Source organism: Tarenaya hassleriana, unplaced genomic scaffold, assembly GCF_000463585.1.
Source record: "Tarenaya hassleriana unplaced genomic scaffold, ASM46358v1 Cleome72, whole genome shotgun sequence".
NCBI classification, from domain to species: domain Eukaryota; kingdom Viridiplantae; phylum Streptophyta; class Magnoliopsida; order Brassicales; family Cleomaceae; genus Tarenaya; species Tarenaya hassleriana.
Genome location: NW_010969745.1, coordinates 550,438 through 567,296, shown reverse-complemented (window position 1 = coordinate 567,296; position 16,859 = coordinate 550,438). Strand labels below are relative to the sequence as shown.

At 36.9% G+C, this 16,859-nt stretch overlaps 2 protein-coding genes across 7 annotated transcripts; both read left to right on the top strand.

The window, feature by feature from the left end:
• The first annotated feature begins 1,228 nt into the window (after window positions 1–1,228).
• On the top strand, window positions 1,229–4,420 carry LOC104801651 (coiled-coil domain-containing protein 39). Its single transcript, XM_010524977.2, has 3 exons — window positions 1,229–2,426; window positions 2,594–3,280; window positions 3,724–4,420. The coding sequence occupies exons 1-3, from the start codon at window positions 1,449–1,451 to the stop codon at window positions 4,330–4,332; spliced, it is 2,274 nt and encodes a 757-aa protein (XP_010523279.1). The 5' UTR covers window positions 1,229–1,448; the 3' UTR covers window positions 4,333–4,420.
• Window positions 4,421–5,905: 1,485 nt separating this feature from the next.
• LOC104801650 (histone-lysine N-methyltransferase ATXR7) lies at window positions 5,906–15,595 on the top strand. 6 transcript variants are annotated; one of them, XM_010524974.1, is made up of 23 exons: window positions 5,906–6,018; window positions 6,597–6,706; window positions 6,897–7,495; window positions 7,605–7,715; window positions 8,104–8,388; window positions 8,494–8,841; window positions 8,949–9,194; window positions 9,360–10,185; window positions 10,267–10,410; window positions 10,516–10,671; window positions 10,787–10,978; window positions 11,065–11,184; window positions 11,324–11,509; window positions 11,620–12,029; window positions 12,111–12,233; window positions 12,375–12,455; window positions 12,610–12,663; window positions 12,749–12,900; window positions 13,063–13,109; window positions 13,203–13,426; window positions 13,564–13,665; window positions 14,030–14,621; window positions 15,358–15,595. In XM_010524974.1, the coding sequence occupies exons 2-19, from the start codon at window positions 6,628–6,630 to the stop codon at window positions 13,082–13,084; spliced, it is 4,134 nt and encodes a 1,377-aa protein (XP_010523276.1). In that variant the 5' UTR covers window positions 5,906–6,018; window positions 6,597–6,627; the 3' UTR covers window positions 13,085–13,109; window positions 13,203–13,426; window positions 13,564–13,665; window positions 14,030–14,621; window positions 15,358–15,595. The 6 variants fall into 6 exon arrangements, with proteins under 6 accessions (XP_010523276.1, XP_010523275.1, XP_019056634.1 ...); XM_010524973.1 differs by having other exon boundaries at window positions 7,605–7,721; window positions 10,790–10,978; XM_019201089.1 differs by having other exon boundaries at window positions 7,605–7,721; window positions 11,068–11,184.
• The last annotated feature ends 1,264 nt before the right edge of the window (window positions 15,596–16,859 follow it).

Below are 16,859 nucleotides of genomic sequence, written 5' to 3'. Positions count from 1 at the left end.
CTAACCATGACAAGTCATAGTCACAAATCAATTAATTATGAGACTCCAATCCCGCTCGCGATTCGCGTCGCATGGAAGAATGATTTTACCAAAACTTAATGCGGAAAATTTATAAAATTCACTCGGTTATAAAATTATAAGCAATAGAGAGTAAAAACATGCGATTGGTCGAAAGTAAAATGTGTCATCGACGTAACAATAGTTCAAATCCCAAAATACATAAAAGTCGGTCGCTAACTAAATATCAACATACGTCATGGCCGATGCACATTTCAAGACCCGGAAGAAACTGACACCGGAGTAAGCGCGGTGGTAGGAATTTTTGGTCGAACTCGATTTCGAATGGCAACGTCAGCCATGACGAGACAATGCTTTGGCTGACACATTGAGTCGGAAACAAGTGGGAGAGTATGCTGCTTCGATCGCTGACGTGGTCTTGAATTGTATATGGAGAAGATCCGGGGGAGGCCTCGAATAATCTTGAGTACATCAAACTTAAGGATCGAGTCGAGAATGGTACACTCAGACGTTATTAGATGGATGACGGCTTCCTCAGAGTCAAGGGCAATCACGTCTACGTCCTTAGACGTGCCGAATGTTGGAAACTTGAGACGGCTATTATGGATGATACACAATGTTATATTGTCCCACCATACATGGTACAATAAATTTTAATGTGATAAAATCAATAATTAAATAGTTGAAGGTTAAGAGTTAAAGGAACAAAATAATAATAATAATAATAATAATAATAATAATAATAATAATAATAATAATAATAATAATAATAATAATAATAATAATAATAATAATAATAATAATAATAATAATAATAATAATAATAATAATAATAAAGAATGAAATAAAATCGGCGATAAAATATATATTATTGAGTCACAAAACTCAATTTTCGTCAAATGCCAATTTTAGTACAAAGTTCAGAATCCATCCGAAAAATATTGGTCTCGAGTTTAAGTTTATAGATCCGAAAAATTGAAGTTTCGGGTCGGGTTTAAATTGGATTTTGGATCAACCCAAAAATCTGATTTAAATATTTTTAAAAAATAAATGCTAAAAAAATCTTGATGCATAAATCCAAGGTTTTAAATGGACCGAGTCGGCCCTATCTAAACCCGAATCTGAGTTTTATAAGACTTGGGTCGCGTCGACCCGTATGAGCCCAATAATTTTATTTTATTTTTTTAAAAGAAAAAAAACCAAGGAAAAATGAAAACAAAAATTCACTGGAACTGAATCCTGATTCTGTGAGCGTTTTGATGCGATAATGCATTGACACACATCCAGATTTCGAATTCGAAGACGAAGACGAAGGCGAAGGCGATTCTGTCTATTTGATGTCGATTGATGCTTGTTAGAGATTGAAAACTTGGAAATCTGGCTTCGGACTTTGTTGTTCTAATCTGAAGAGAGGAGATCAGGAAGCGGCCATGGATGACGGAGATGAGATGGATTCGCTGTTCGAGGGGATGGTTCTGTTCACGCCGTCTCAATTCTCCAATCTCAATGATAATACGGTGAAATCGCCTGAGATTTTTCTGCCGCGATCTGAAGTTAATGGAACTGCGACGGCGCCGGCGCCCCCGCAAGACGCGGCGTCATCACCGGAGATTGCAACGGAGGCGGTGGAGCCGCTTGATGAAAATATGTTCTCCGATCTAACGATCGTGAGTCCTGTTAAAAACCTAGCGGAATCGACCGATCCAGTTCCTCATCTGTCTTCGTCTTCTTCCTCTTCTCCGTATGTTAATACTGCAAGTCACGGCGCCACGGCCGAGACGGCTATGGCGAAGACGTCGAAAGTTACTAGTTTTGGGCGTCAGGTTTCGCGGAAGAAGAAGAGAGCTGCAGGGCTACGAATCGGATACGGCAGACACGAAAATAGCAATCTCGACGAAGAGGAAGATGATTCCGTCAGTCAATCATCGGATTCCATCAGTCAACCATTGGATTCCGTTAGTCAACCATTGGATTCCGTTAGTCAACCGCTTGATTCTGTCGACCAACATTCGGATTCTGCCGTTGGTATCTCGATGTTAGAATTGGTGAAGGCTCAGATCTCCGAGAAGCTTAGCCGTGCTCGTGAGTTGGCCGCTTCGGTGACTATTGCTCGTAAGGATGCAATCAGGAGGAGAAGACAAGCTTCTGAGGATCTGCGCTTGGCCTCGACGAAGCACGTTGAGCTAGAGAAGCAGCTTGAGGAAGCCATTGAAGCGGAGGATTTTGAATCGGCCGAGAGGATTAGCGAGAGTCTTGCCGCTGCGGACAGAGACAGGCAGAATCTGATGGTGTTGCTTCGTGAAGCGGAGTCTCGCTGTGACGCTCTAGATTCGAAGATGAAGGAGGTTCTTCTCTCCCAGATCACAGCTGAAGAAGAATCCGCCACTCTGCTTCGCGTGTTTTCTACGGTTGGTCTTGTCAATACATTGCCTATTTCCTTTTCATGTTTAATTGGTTGGTATTTCTTGATATTTAAGTAATGGATAGAGATTGCAAGAAACCCCAAGAATCTACTTTTGGGGCTGAATCAGAGTGGGATATGTTTCTGAGCGTAGTTGAATCGTTCTCTCTGTAGGATGCTGAAAAGGATGCGGATTCACTTCTGGAGAAGATTGAGGCATTCTCTTCAAAGGAAATGGAAAAATGGCATTCTTCCATTGAAGATGTGGAGGTCCGGAAGATCGAATTGGATATTGAATCTGTTATAGTGGATAATGTTCGCTTGTCTTTGAACGGTTCACTCGAGGAATCAGTTGAGCAAGAAATGAGGGAAAAGGATTCCCTATGCAAGAAGAAAGAAAAATTGGCTGATGAACTTCAGGAGCTACTTGCATTGGTGAGGGCAAAGGAGAAGGAGATTGAAGAGAATGATATCCAAATCAAGGAACTTGAAAAACGAATTGACAGTGTGGTCTCTGACTGCGGGGGATTGCAAACAAGCATCGCTGCGAAGTTTGAAGATTTGCAAGCTGGTCTTTCTCAAGTTGATAGGGAAAGCGAAGCTCTTTCTAGAAAGAAGAAAGACACTGACGAGTTCATAGCCTCGGAGAAGGAAAGAGGAGCTAAACTTCGAGATCTTTCCAGGGTTTCAGCAGATGAAGCAAATGAATTCGAAAAGGTTATTGAATTGCGGAAATCTCTAATATCATACGCTTCAAAGGCTAGAGAGGACAGAGCGAAATTGGTAAAGACAGAAGAAAAGCTCTGCGAGGAAGTGCAGATGCTGCAGAAGGAGGTCTCCAGTACTCGGGAGTTATTAAAGGTTTGCCTTTTTCTCCCTCTTCTTTTATCTCTGCTCTCTCATCATAAGATATTACAGTCTCGCTAGCTGTTGTCGGCTATCCTCTCATATGTTAGTTTGTTAGTTATTCCAAAACAATTTGGAATGCGCGTATGGCCTTGTAGCTCGCATGGGAAAATGCTCGTGAAAGGATTTTATCTCGACATGGTAACACCGAGAGTTGTTTGCCAAAGTCAAATTTTTTATGGCTATCTATTCACGTTGATTCTATCACCCCGGGGTTTCACTGTAACGTTTCGTGATTATGAACCAGCCAGAAACACCGTAAAATGCTCTCTGTTTATCTGCGGATCTAGTTTAGTTATAATCTCTCTATCGACAGATGTTTGAACAAGCCCATAATGAAACTACTTGACCCGTCTTTTCCGTCTAGCTCTAACCGATCCCGTGGCTGCTGTTTTCAGGAACTGTCTTCTAAAAAGTCGATCATCCAACAAAACATCGCATCGTTCAAGGAGAAGATGTTGTTCATAGAGAAAAGGATTCCAGAGCTCGAAGCCGAGAAGAAAGTTGCTGCTGCGGCGAGGAATTTCAAGGAGGCAGGTAGAATAGCGGCAGAGGCGAAGTCCTTGAGCTTAGAGAAGGAAAACATACAGACCGAAACTGGAAAATCCAACTCCGAACTCGAGAAATACGAGAACAAGATAGAAGAAACCATTGAAAGGTTAAAAGAGACGGAGAGGCTGATTTTATTGAAAGAGAAAGAAGTGGCTTTCACTAGGTTCCAGAGGTTACGGATAGATGCAGGCGCTGCTAAAGCCGAGAGATCAGCGGCTCTCGAGCTCGGAGACCCTGAAGAAGCTGACCTTTTACTCGGGGAAGCTCGGGAAGCAGAATCCGAGGCAGAGAAGCTTAAAAGGGCGTGTGATCTTAAAGCGGAAGAAGCGGAATTCGGACAAGAGTCGGAAAGTTTCATCTCGATGGAACTCATAGCCAGTCTTGGTCTGAAGCAGTTAGAAGAACTGGCGGCATCTGTTGTTGTTGGTGTTGATCTCCCTGTGTCCAAACCTTAAAAGACCATTGTATGTTTTTTCTCTTCTTCTACTTGTATTGCAATTATGTTGTATTTCTTTTTTTCAAAAATCAAGTTTCTTTTATTTATCTTCTGTTTCGTTTAAATCCCAATATGGTTATTTTAAACTGTTCTCTTCATCACAATCTTTTTTCCTTCGAAATTTTTACATTCAAATCCCAATATAATGCAATTAAATCAAATTGTAATCAGATTAAACTAATCGAAATAAATATAAAAAATATAAAAATCGAAAAAAATTTAAAATTTCTGAATATTGTTTTAATTACAATTAAGATAAATTTTCCAAATTAAAAAAAGGGAGATTCACATATTAAATATTGAACTTTAACCAAATTTCCAAATTAAATACTTAACTATCCCACTTCCAAATTAAATACTCAACTATATTGAAATTCACAAATAAAAACTAAACTTTTCAAATTTTAACATATACCTAAAGGATAATCCAAAACAAAACCCTTTACTTTTTTTTTTCATCACAATTTAAACCCTATACTTTTTTTTATCCAAAAAAACCCTATACTTTTCAAAATTTTAAAAATTATACACATTCATATACATATATTAATTATTATAAGCACAAAATCAATTACACATTTATTTTCCACAAAATTAATTGCACATTTATTTTATATAGTTATATGTATATATATGTTTTATATATATGCGTGATATATGTATTTTTTCCTAAAAAATTATTATATATATAAAAAACTATTTATTATTTGTATATTGTTTTATATATAAAAAACTATTTTCCAAAAACATATATATATATATATGTTTTATATATGTATGGTATATGTATTTTTTTCCTAAATTTTTTATATATATAAGAAATTATTTATTATTTTTATATGAGTTAAATTGTCCAAAAAAACATGTTCTTGAAAAATAGTTTCTTATATATAAAACAATATACGAATAATAAATAATTTCTTTTAGGAAAAAATACATATATCTTACATATATATAAAACATATATATACATATAAATATATAAAATAAATGTACAATTAATTTTGTGGAAAATAAATGTGTAATTGATTTTGTGCTTATAATAATTAATATATGTATATGAATGTGTATAATTTTTAAAATTTTGAAAAGTATAGGGGTTTTTTGGATAAAAAAAGTATAGGGTTTAAATTGTGATGAAAAAAAAGTAAAGGGTTTTGTTTTGGATTATCCTTTAGGTATATGTTAAAATTTGAAAAGTTTAGTTTTTATTTGTGAATTTCAATATAGTTGAGTATTTAATTTGGAAGTGGGATAGTTAAGTATTTAATTTGGAAATTTGGTTAAAATTCAATATTTAATATGTGAATCTCCCTTAAAAAAAAATGAATAGTAAATAACTAATCTGAAGATCAGATCGGAATAAGGAAAAAGAAAAAGAACATCGGTTGGACTATTTACAAGACGTGGGCTTCAAAATCGTTGGGCTTTTTCTAGAAAGCCCAAATGGAGTTGCTGATGGAATAGATGACACTTCTCCATCCGAATAAAGCCTCAAGAAATCGAAATATTGGCGTTTAAGATTTTTTTTTTCTCGCCTCCCGTCGTCTTCCCTGGTGTGTTCCGAGAGAAGATCGCTGACGCGAGAAGGAAAAAACCCAGAATTTCTGATCGTAATCTTGTACAAGGAATAATATATCATCAGGTTCAATAATGATTACTTTAATCGTCTTATTCTGCTTGATGTGATTGTTACTGTTTGTTTATCACCCAGCTCGAGTTCAGCTTCCATGAACCCTAATTCATCTTCGTTCTTCTTCATGTTCTTCTTCTCAGAGTTTTTTCTTCTAAGTTAGGGTTCCATTGCCTTGTTGCCTCTTGGTACGATGGATATCTTTTTCACTCTCCTTCGCATAGCAGGTTTTTATTTTTTTTATAAATAATTTGGTTGAAAAGGGAATGTGGGTGACATGCGATTTGATTTTTGGTTTCTGGGTTTTGGGGAAATTGAGTTTATGAGGTCAATTGTCGCTTGTATTGCCGATTGCATGCTTTTGATCACATTACCTTTCATCGATTATTGGCATCCAAGGGTCCTAAATATTACTGAGAATTCGCTTTTGCATTGTTTTAATCTTGGTATTATCTTCTCCGTCGTTGAACGTAGGTTTGCTAGCTTGCTTGTGTATTTTGTGGGCCTCACAGTTTGTTATTGAATCTTATTGAAACAAGTTTCGATTCTGTTGCGTATTTTATGTTCGATTTGTTGCATGTTTCCTGCAGAGAGGATACCGTGAGTTTTTCTTTCGGGCCCATGGTTTCTGCAATTTCTGATCTCTGTAGCTGCCGTAGATCTCCTCCCAGGAGGATGGCAAATGTTTCAGTTTTGGAAGGTAAAGGTCTTCGTTCAAGTACATGTATAGGAATCTATGATCATATCACTTCAATATCTATGCCCCGAGCAGGTACAGGATACTCATATGGCAGGTGGTGCTAGTAGTTCTGTCATTTTGCGTTAGCTTAATTTTTCTTTTAATGGATGGTCAATCACAAAGTCTTTAATCCTGCCTCACAGCTGTGCAGATTTGACTGCGCTTTCTTCCTCTTCCTCTAATTTTGATGAACGTTTGGGTCTGGATTACGCCATGGAGACGAGCTGTCCGTCCAATGGAGACTGTACTGAGGTTCAAGAGGCTTGTAGCGGTGGGTCAGTATCATATCAGGAAAAGGGTCACTCGGGATATGCCCCGTATGTGACTGGATGGACGTATGTCAATCAGCAAGGCCAAATGTGTGGCCCTTATATACAACAGCAGTTGTATGACGGACTATCAACTGGGTTTTTACCCGATGATCTTCCTGTATATCCAATTATCAGTGGTTATATGTCAAATCCTGTACCGTTAAAATTCTTCCGACAGTTTCCTGATCATATTATGACTGGTTTTACATATCTACAAGCTGGAATTCCCAGTGCAGTTCCTCCTCCGAACTCTCTTATTTCTTCCAGCGGTAATGCCATAGTCCCTAAACGTGAGGGTCAAACAGAGCATGCGACTTCTGCTACACATTTGAATTCGGACAAGGAACTTCCTCCTCAGGCCAATCATAATGGCCATATCTTGGATCAGTCAACCTTAAACCAGGAAGAAGTTGATCGTTTTACATCATCAATTACATCGGTATTTTCCCACTAGTGTGATTTTTTTTTCCTAGTCCATCAGAATTCTGTTTTCAATTCATACAAAAGCAGTTCTTCTAATTGTATTTTCTTGTCGGTGTATCTGGCAGGGGCATGAACATGCTTGTTGGTATATTGTGGACAATGAGGGTAAGGACCATGGTCCACATTCTCTATCAGAGCTTTATTCTTGGCGCCACTATGGGTATCTTCATGATTCAGTTATGGTGAGCCGCAAGTGTTTCATTGTGATAGAATCGTAGTTTTTGAACAAATTCTGAATGTTAATGTTGTTGAATATTTTTTCCTGATTGGTTATGAACAGTAATGTGAATGTCTGTTTAATAGCCTTTAGATTAGCTTTGTTATTTGAAGCACCTTCTTTTGAAGGGAAGAAGAGGCTCCTCAAGTGATTTAACTTCTTGTAGAGTGTTTCTTTCCTTTTTTCTTTCTTCCCTTCCGGCTTCTGGAATTCATAAACTCTGTGTGATCTGATTTTAGTTTGGCAACTAGATCTGTGCTTTTTATTTAATGAGTTTTTGAAAACACTCAACGGAGTAATATTTACTCTAGCTTGGGCTTTTACTAATATACAGTTTCTTTTTGCAGATACATCATGCTGAAAATAAGTGTAGACCCATCTCATTAGCATCCCTAATCGTGTCATGGAAAGCAAAATGTGGTGTCACAGATTCAGGGGTGGACTTCATATCTGAAATTTCTGAAGCAGTTTCTTCTCAGCTTCATAATGGTATAATGAAGACAGCCAGAAGAGTTCTACTGGATGAAATCATCAGCAGCGCCATTTCAGGCTTCGCTGATGCCAGGAAAAGTGATTCACATGTCGATTCTGGACCATTTACTTCTGCTGCCTGTGCTGCTGGAATCATCTCGGTAACTCTTCTTGTTCTTTCTCTAGACAACACATGTATGTTTTTATCATCACATTGAAGCTTATATCTGTGTAACTAATTTTTCTAAATGTTTTTGTCTGAGCAGTCTCAAGCTAGTAAAGAAAAGGAGAAGACTATCTTCACGACCGAAACAACAGTCTGTGGAAATGTATTGAATGAGTGTGAACATAAACCCATAGCTACTCACTTGCTGGAAGCTTCTAAATCTGTTGGAAGCATTGAGAATTTTCAGGCTTCTTGCTCAGCTGTTTGTAGAGTAATTTATATTCACTGCATGCAAGTCGCATGGAATGCTGTCTTTTATGACACTGTGGCAGATTATTCATCAGCTTGGAGAAAGGAAAAACTTTGGTTTTCTTCTCCTGAAATCTCAGCGCAAGCAAGAAACTACGGGGGTTCCCAGGGAAATGTTTCATTGAATCCTGATTCACAAGTGAGTGAGTATGAAAGCTTGTTGAAAATTTTCCATAACTTTAAAGTCTCTGTTTCTTTTTATTTGTCTTCATAAGTTAAACGAACTTCACTTTTAATGTTTCGCAGTTGACTTGTAGGGTGTCTTCCTCATCTTGCAATGTTGATTGCTCTGCTGAAGTTGAGATTGCTACCACGACAGCCAGCAATTGTACAGAGTCATCAAGACAAGGTGTCATTGGAACTATCTCGGAAGGTGTAGAAAACGAGCTCTTTTTCTCTCTTGAAACCTGCCTGACCGACTATATCAGTGTGCTTGTTGAGGATGAAGCGAAAAGAATGACACTTACTGTCCGAGACAAGTCAATTCAAAAGGTACGGGAAAAAATGTCTTTTTATATGGGCTCGTTTAGATATCTTTTTCCTATGAACCTGCGAATTATATTTTTTTCCTTGTCCCGTTTTCCCTCTATAAGCATGCACAGGTGCAGATACTGAATTCAAGATGTTGAAAATTTGAAATATTTTGTACTGCTGCAGGAAAACGTATCACCTAGCAACAATTCCCTTGGCAAGCAAGCTAGTCCTGAATTGTCTGGAGGAACAATGGGTAGTTTAACCGTATCTTCTGGATTTGTTGTGTGCAATGATTCCCAGAATCCGTTGCAAGAGGGTGACTCGTCTCAGAAGTTCACATGCGGGAATGCTATGGCTAGTATTTTTGGTATTGCAGTCAAGGAATCACATAAATCTGTTGTTGATGTGATCCATGAGCCAGATATTTATGGGTTACATCCTCCTGGATCTGAAAACAACATCGAAATGCCATCTCTACCCTGTAAATTCTGGCCTTTAAGGTCTAAAGAATGCAGTCCCAAGATAAAAGAATATGTTGCAATGGCTTTGTGCAGGCAGAAGCTACATGAGAATGTTTTGAGGGATTGGAAGTCATTGTTTGCAGAATGTTCTCTCCGACAGTTCCTTGCTTCATGGCATAGCATGCACTCTGGTTCTTACAAAACAGAGACACAGAAGGGGAGCCATGAACTTTCTCGCAAGAAAAAATTGGCCCGTGGGAAACTCGGGACATCTACTCGAAATGTGAAGTCCGTGAAGTCCTGTTTACAGAATCGCACTGCTGAGAAGCCAAGGAGACTCAAAAATTTTGGAGATGTATCAAATGGCAATGGAACAAGAAAAACTGCCAAGTCTTCTGAAAAGACTATGATAAAAAAGGGCTCTAAAAAATCATCTACAAGTTCTCAGCCCTGTAAAGAAAATGCTGAAGGTAATACATCCAATGAAGATCTCTTGGTTCGGAAGCAAAGTCAATGGAACATGTCAGAGGTTGACAGTCAAGTTCAAAGTACGTCGTCTTCATTGTCTTTTTTTCAATTCAGAGAAATTTGTTAATGTACCTTACCTCAATATTTTCTTGGCCGTGCAGATAAAATTAACATGAAGCGCTCCTCAAAATTTTGGAAAGAAAAGGTTCCCAATGGGGATCTTAATAAGGTGATCTCCAAGAAACGCCAAGATGTTGGGAGGGAGGAAGATTCTGATGATGATCTACCTATAGCAAGATTAAAGAGTAGGAGGTTCTCCTTTTTTTTTCTACTACAACGGTGATTCTAATCTGAAATAGTGTCTGACTCACTAATCTTATGTTTCTTGTTCATTTAAATGTATTTAACAGCGGCATCAAGGAATAAGGCCAGAGAATTTATCGGAGATACGAATGCTGCAAAATCCTGTGAGGTTGAAGCAAACTCCGCTGAGGATTCTGGGGAGGCATTTGATTGCAAAGGCTGTGAGACAAGGCTCGATGATTCCCGGAAGAAAGCACTAAAACGTGTGGAACCTTTCTTTATTGTTCTATCATTTTCTTCGCATCCTATTTCCCGTTATTTTGTTTATAGAGGCTCTGTAATGTCTACCTTATACAGTTGATGTTATTCTTTTTGCAGCAGCCAACGTGACTTCAAGGCTGAAGAGGAAACATATGTCAGTTATCGAAGTCAGAGACGTAGGCACAAAATCATCCAACAAAACTGTCGGAGGTTTAGCTGAGATTTCTGGACAGGAACTTGGCGGAGAAGACCTAGATGTTGGAATCAAGGAAAAGCTTGCATCTCAGTCACTCAGTAAGAGGCGAAAAAGTAATATATTTGTCACCCCTTATAATCTCTGAGGCTGTGTTGTGCTAGATTTTTATGTGTGAGATTTTCTAAAATCCTGTCTGCAGAAGATGCTGCAAATCCTTGTGGAGAGATGTCAACCTGTACTGGGAATTCTGAGAAAGTAGCTAAGAGGAAAAACAATGACGAAAAGCTTGCACATGGTGTATCTCAGAAGACACAAAACTGTACTTATCTAAATTTCCTGTTACTAATTAAAGAATGTTCAGACCATTTTTCAGTATCTGTTTTTTCAAGTTTTATGTCCCCTGATCTCTTCAACAACCCGCTCATCTCTTTAACAATCCGATACTTTCTTTCATGAAGTATCAAAGTCATCAAAGATGAAAAGGAAGCATTCACAGGGTGAAAAAGCTGCAGAAGTTTCAAAACCTTACTGTCAGAAGTTATCTGCCTCTTCAGAGGTTACAGAGAACACTACTGATAAGAAAGGCAGTGATGTTGGAAGTGAAGAAAAGCCTTCTCCCAATTCCTTCAATAAGACGCTGAAAGGCAATTATGTCCCTTCATTTGTTTTTATCCCTAAATTATGCAGTTCTGTCCTGTTCCTGTTTGCAAAGTTTTGGTCTGGGTGTTCTCTTTACATTTGTTCCATTTTGCAGCTAAAAAAAAATCAAAGCTTAAAGAAAAGCTATTTGCAGATCATATTAGGGAGGCTCCTCCCTTGACGGCTTTGAAAATGGATGATGACAGCAATAGACAGACTTCATTAAAACAAGTTGCAAAGCTGGGATCAAAGCTAAGCAAAAAAAGGAGGTTAACTTCATGGCCTAAGTCGGATGTATGTGCTCGCACATCTATTAATGGCTGGGAATGGCATGCGTGGTCATCAAAGGCTAGTCCTGCACAAAGAGCTCATGTTAGAGGAAGTTCATGTATCCACCTTCAACACTTAGGTTCTGAGAACAGTGTGACTCAGAAAGTTCTTTCTGCAAGAACTAATAGGGCCAAGATGCGTAATCTTCTTGCTGCTGCAGAGGGCGCTGACCTCTTGAAAATTTCGCAGTTGAAGGTACTTTAACAAAAAGACATTTCCTCTTTGAACACCTTAAATATTTATAGTGTTTATGTTGTCATTACATACCCGTCACAGGCTAGGAAAAAGCGCTTGCGGTTTCAGCGAAGTAATATTCATGACTGGGGACTTGTCGCATTAGAACCTATTGAAGCAGAGGACTTTGTGATCGAGTATATTGGGGAATTGATACGTCCATCGGTGAGTATGTCTTTTCTGATCATGTGCTCCTTGTACTTATTTTGTGGATGATTTTAGTATAGCATCTTGGCTGCTTTTCATGTCTCCTTTGCTCTTCTCTTTGTAATTGTGATTACTTGTTCGGTTTGTGAATTTTTGCAGGTATCTGATATACGTGAACAAAAATATGAAAAGATGGGAATTGGCAGCAGTTATCTCTTCAGGCTTGATGATGGCTATGTGGTTAGTCCACGAATCTAATGCTAGCGTGTCTAGTTTGTGTACCTTCCAGGTTCACTTTTAGTTGATCTGATATTTACGTGTCTAGGATGCTCTCTGTTCATTTTTTATGAATATGAAGACACTGAAACACTTTATGTCTGCTGTGAGTATTTAGGTTGACGCTACGAAGCGTGGTGGCATTGCTAGATTTATAAACCATTCTTGTGAGGTAGCTGTATATGTAATTTGTTTCATTTGCTTGTTAGTTGCTGCATCCTGGGTTCTAATGAGCAGATGCTCCTCTTTTGCTGCAGCCCAATTGTTACACCAAGATTATCAGCGTGGACGGTCAGAAAAGGATTTTCATTTATGCCAAACGGCACATAGATACTGGAGAAGAAATAACTTATAACTACAAATTCCCATTGGAGGAGAACAAAATACCCTGTTACTGTGGAGCACAGAAGTAAGATGCAATCTGTTTTGCCCATTGTTATTTGATGAGAATAATGATGTCTCTCTTTGAATTCATTATGGCGACTTTGAGAGACCGTGGATAACGTCAAATGTTTAATGTTCTTGTGTTATATCTATAGTTAACATTTTTTTGTTGCTTTCTTCTCATCAGGTGTCGTGGATCCCTGAATTAGGATCACCATGTTTGAATTGATTCAGGTGTGTGCTTTGTACTCATCTTCAGACATAGATTCCTTCAAATCTTCTGTGAGTTAGGAGCTGGTCTTATAGTTTGTTTGGTTTGTATGGCAGAGAACATGGACTTTTATGTTACTGTTCTGCGGGTGCTGTCATGGTATACTCTACTCCCCTAGTGTTGCTCCTTTTGTATCATTTGCCTGAAGCCTGCAATGGTGCCCGAGGTCTAGCTCCCAGGCTTGGAATCTAGTTTTGTGACTGAATTTTCTACTCACTTGTGATGATATGCGATTTTTTCGCCGGAGCTGGTTGGAAGATTCATTTATTTGACATGTCTGGTAATTGTTTTGCAACGTGTTGGACAAACTTTTCGATGGAATAAAATTACGGGCCCTTTTGTTAATACCGTATTTCCCAGTTTACATGTCGATCAAGTTTGCTCTTTGATGAAATTTTTTTCCCATCTTCTATTCAGGGAAAGAGGCAAAGTGTTGTTTGTGCCTCGAAACTTCAGCTTGGGCAGTGTTAACTCGGAGTTACGAGATGATCTCCTCTTCCAGAGATTTCGGTTTTAATTGTATGTTTCTAAATATCCCTCAAACAATCTTTTTGGCCAATCTATTTGCCATAGACGGTTTTCTTGAAACCAATATCTGGCATCAGCAGAGAGGCATTTTGCATGTCAATGAGCATTTCACTACTTGCCTTTAGTTACCTCATTCTTGCAACCCTCCCAAAGTGTCTGCATTGATACAATTGCCATTTTTTTCCTCATTTTTTAAAGAATTGTTTAGAATTTATGAGTGGAAACGAAGAATTCATGCGGCACCCCGAATAAACTTGGGATTAAGGCGATGTTGATGTTTAGAATTTATGATGTGTGTTTTTCTTATAATCTTAGGGGCTAAGTGGTTCACCAATGCTTCTGTTCTTGTTTTCAGGCCAATGATCGAATTCACTGTGGAAGTTTTACTTTTTCACACGGTTTAATTTACCCCAACAGACGGCACAGATGCTCTTGCAGGGATCTCCCCTCCCTCAGCAGATGAGTTTCTCCTCTTTCACACTGCAAATCTATCTTAATTTTTCTCTGTCGTAACAGACAGTTGGATACTTGAGATTTTTGTATAGACAACCTTTGTATTCTCAAAAAAACAAAATTTACAATAAAAAAAATACGTTACCAGTGAATTGAAATCGCAGGGCGATAGCAATCTTGATTGTTTGTTCATAATTAAACGGATGTAAATGTAATGCCGAAAATGTTTTTTTTTTCCTTTTCCTGAATCTTACAAACAAAGATATGGTTATGGCATGGTGCGAAGCACAATCGGAGACAAATCTTTGAAGTTAAAAAGTGGCTCTTAGTGTTGGTTTAGAGAGCTTGTTTGGTAATTTGGATAACCCTATTCATGCAGGGGTTTGCATGTTTCGTGTTTTGGGTTGCAGGAGTTGGGATGCTCTTGTGGTGCATGCTCTCTAGTCTCTATCATTCTCGTGGCTCAATCAACGAGAGGATTCACATCCCCTTTGGTACGTGTAAATCTCCCTTTGTTTTTATTTTTATATTTAAAATTAAATTTAATTTTAATTTTTGGTTATACACGAATTACAAGATTAGGAAAACAACGAATACCGACCATAGGTTATGTCATGCGGTTTTGAACCCATGAAAAATATGTAAACTTTAGAAAGCCGCAAGGATTTTACTAGTGTATAAATGGCATTACTTAATTTGCCCCAATCCTTATTTGTATAAATCCTTATTTAGTTTTACTATTAAAATAATGCCGTAACCTAGTTAACAAAAAAAAAAAAAATGCCGTAACCTTTCTTATGGCTAGATTTCATACCGTTATTACTTTATCAATGAATGGGTTTTTACTGAACAAATATTTTTTTTAAAGATTTTAACACACCATCGTTACTGAATTCAGGATTGTTGTTATCATCAATTCTAAGATATTTTATTTTGCTGTTTGCTTGATATTTTTTAACAAGTGTTTTCTATTCAACAAAGTTTCAGAAAAACATCATCTTTAGAATCTCTTACCTTTTTTTTTAAAAAAAAAGAATAATCATTAATTATGGGCAAGAGAATATTGAGCTTTTTTTTCCCTTTTATGACATAATTGTCTCATTTTCATTTTTATAATCCTGCAGACATTTTTTTTATACGAATGTGATGATTGTATTACTTCTCAAACCAAAAGATAGTTTTGTACAAGCAAAACAACTTTACAAAAACTTAAGGGATTCCTATGCGCAGGCAAAAGTGAAACAAAAAACCTAAATGAATCGGTACCAATGCTGAAGGAAACTGTTCATGCTTGTGTTCGTGGACTCTGGATAGAGTAGAGAATGGTTCTCATCGACCTGTCCATTTTACATTGAAAATAGTGAACAGAATCTTGCAGACATTCTTATGGGCAAGAAAGTATTGTTTCTATTATTGTGATTTTGACATTGCAATTTCTTCTCATGCCCCTTTTTTTCTTATGCCTCCATATGTTTGTGTTAATTTTAATTTCAACCCGAATAGGCCACTGAGAGATTTAATACTTCCAATCTTCACGTTCAATCTTCAATTCCAGTGAAAAGCTATTACAAAATCCTTCTTATGCACTAACGAACATAATAACATCCTCGTTGGGTCATGTCACGGACTTGGTATAAATATACACATTTAATTTTTAATATTTTACGTATATATATATTGCATGTATATTGTATATTTAGTTTTTATTTTATTTTTTTATTTTATTTTTTATTTTTTAATTTTTACTTTTTATTTTTTACTTTTTATTTTCTTTATTTTCTTTATTTTTATTTTTAATTATAATTATAATTATTTTAAATTTTTTAAATAAATTTTTATTTGATGTGATGGATCATTAGACGTTGAGTCATCCACCACGTCAGTCATCCACCACGTCAGATCGTTTGTTAACCGATTTAATGTCGTTTAATTTCGATAAGGTTTTTGTAAAAACAAAATCGACGAATTCATATTTAATTTAAAAGTTTGAAAATTTTGGTATTAATATGTCAGTAATTCTAAATTTAATAATTTTTTTAGGATTTTCTTTTTTTAGTGGAAGCATTTTCATATTGTACTAATTAAATTAATTATTATATGTATGGGTGTTTGGGTATTGGGTTGAGGTTCCATTGGGTTGAGGTTCGATTTGGTAATTCAAAACTATTAGTTATGAAATGCATTTCTTTGTGTTTCAAGATTTGTCAAGATTTGTCAAATGTGATCGATTTAGTCAGTTTCAATTAAGATTAAATATAAAATTAATTCTGATTAAATCTACTAAAGCGAATAAAAAATAATCATAGTTTTATTTATTTTGATATGGTTTAATAAAAGTATTTGCACGGTTCACGCCAATATTGGATAATTAAGACTTAGATTAAATGTCCATTCAATAACATGCAATTTTAAATATTGGAAATTTCGAATAAAAATAATATAAATAGTAATTCAAACACAAAACGAATTTCTTTATTTATCTAAAATAAACTTTTATATTGCATATGCTAAATAATTGTTTTTAAAATCCACTGATGCTTTATTTTATTTAATCACGTCACGACAGCTTTTTGGCCTCTAAAAAAACTTGCTTCTGTCTTTGCCTTGCAACAGCAAAATCTACATGGTGTCAGCTTCTGCTTCATTATGCAGCTGCTCCCTGAATCTACCAGGAAAAAAAAACCCCTAAATTTTCGGCTCACTCCCTTGATCATCGGTGTCCTCCCCAACGC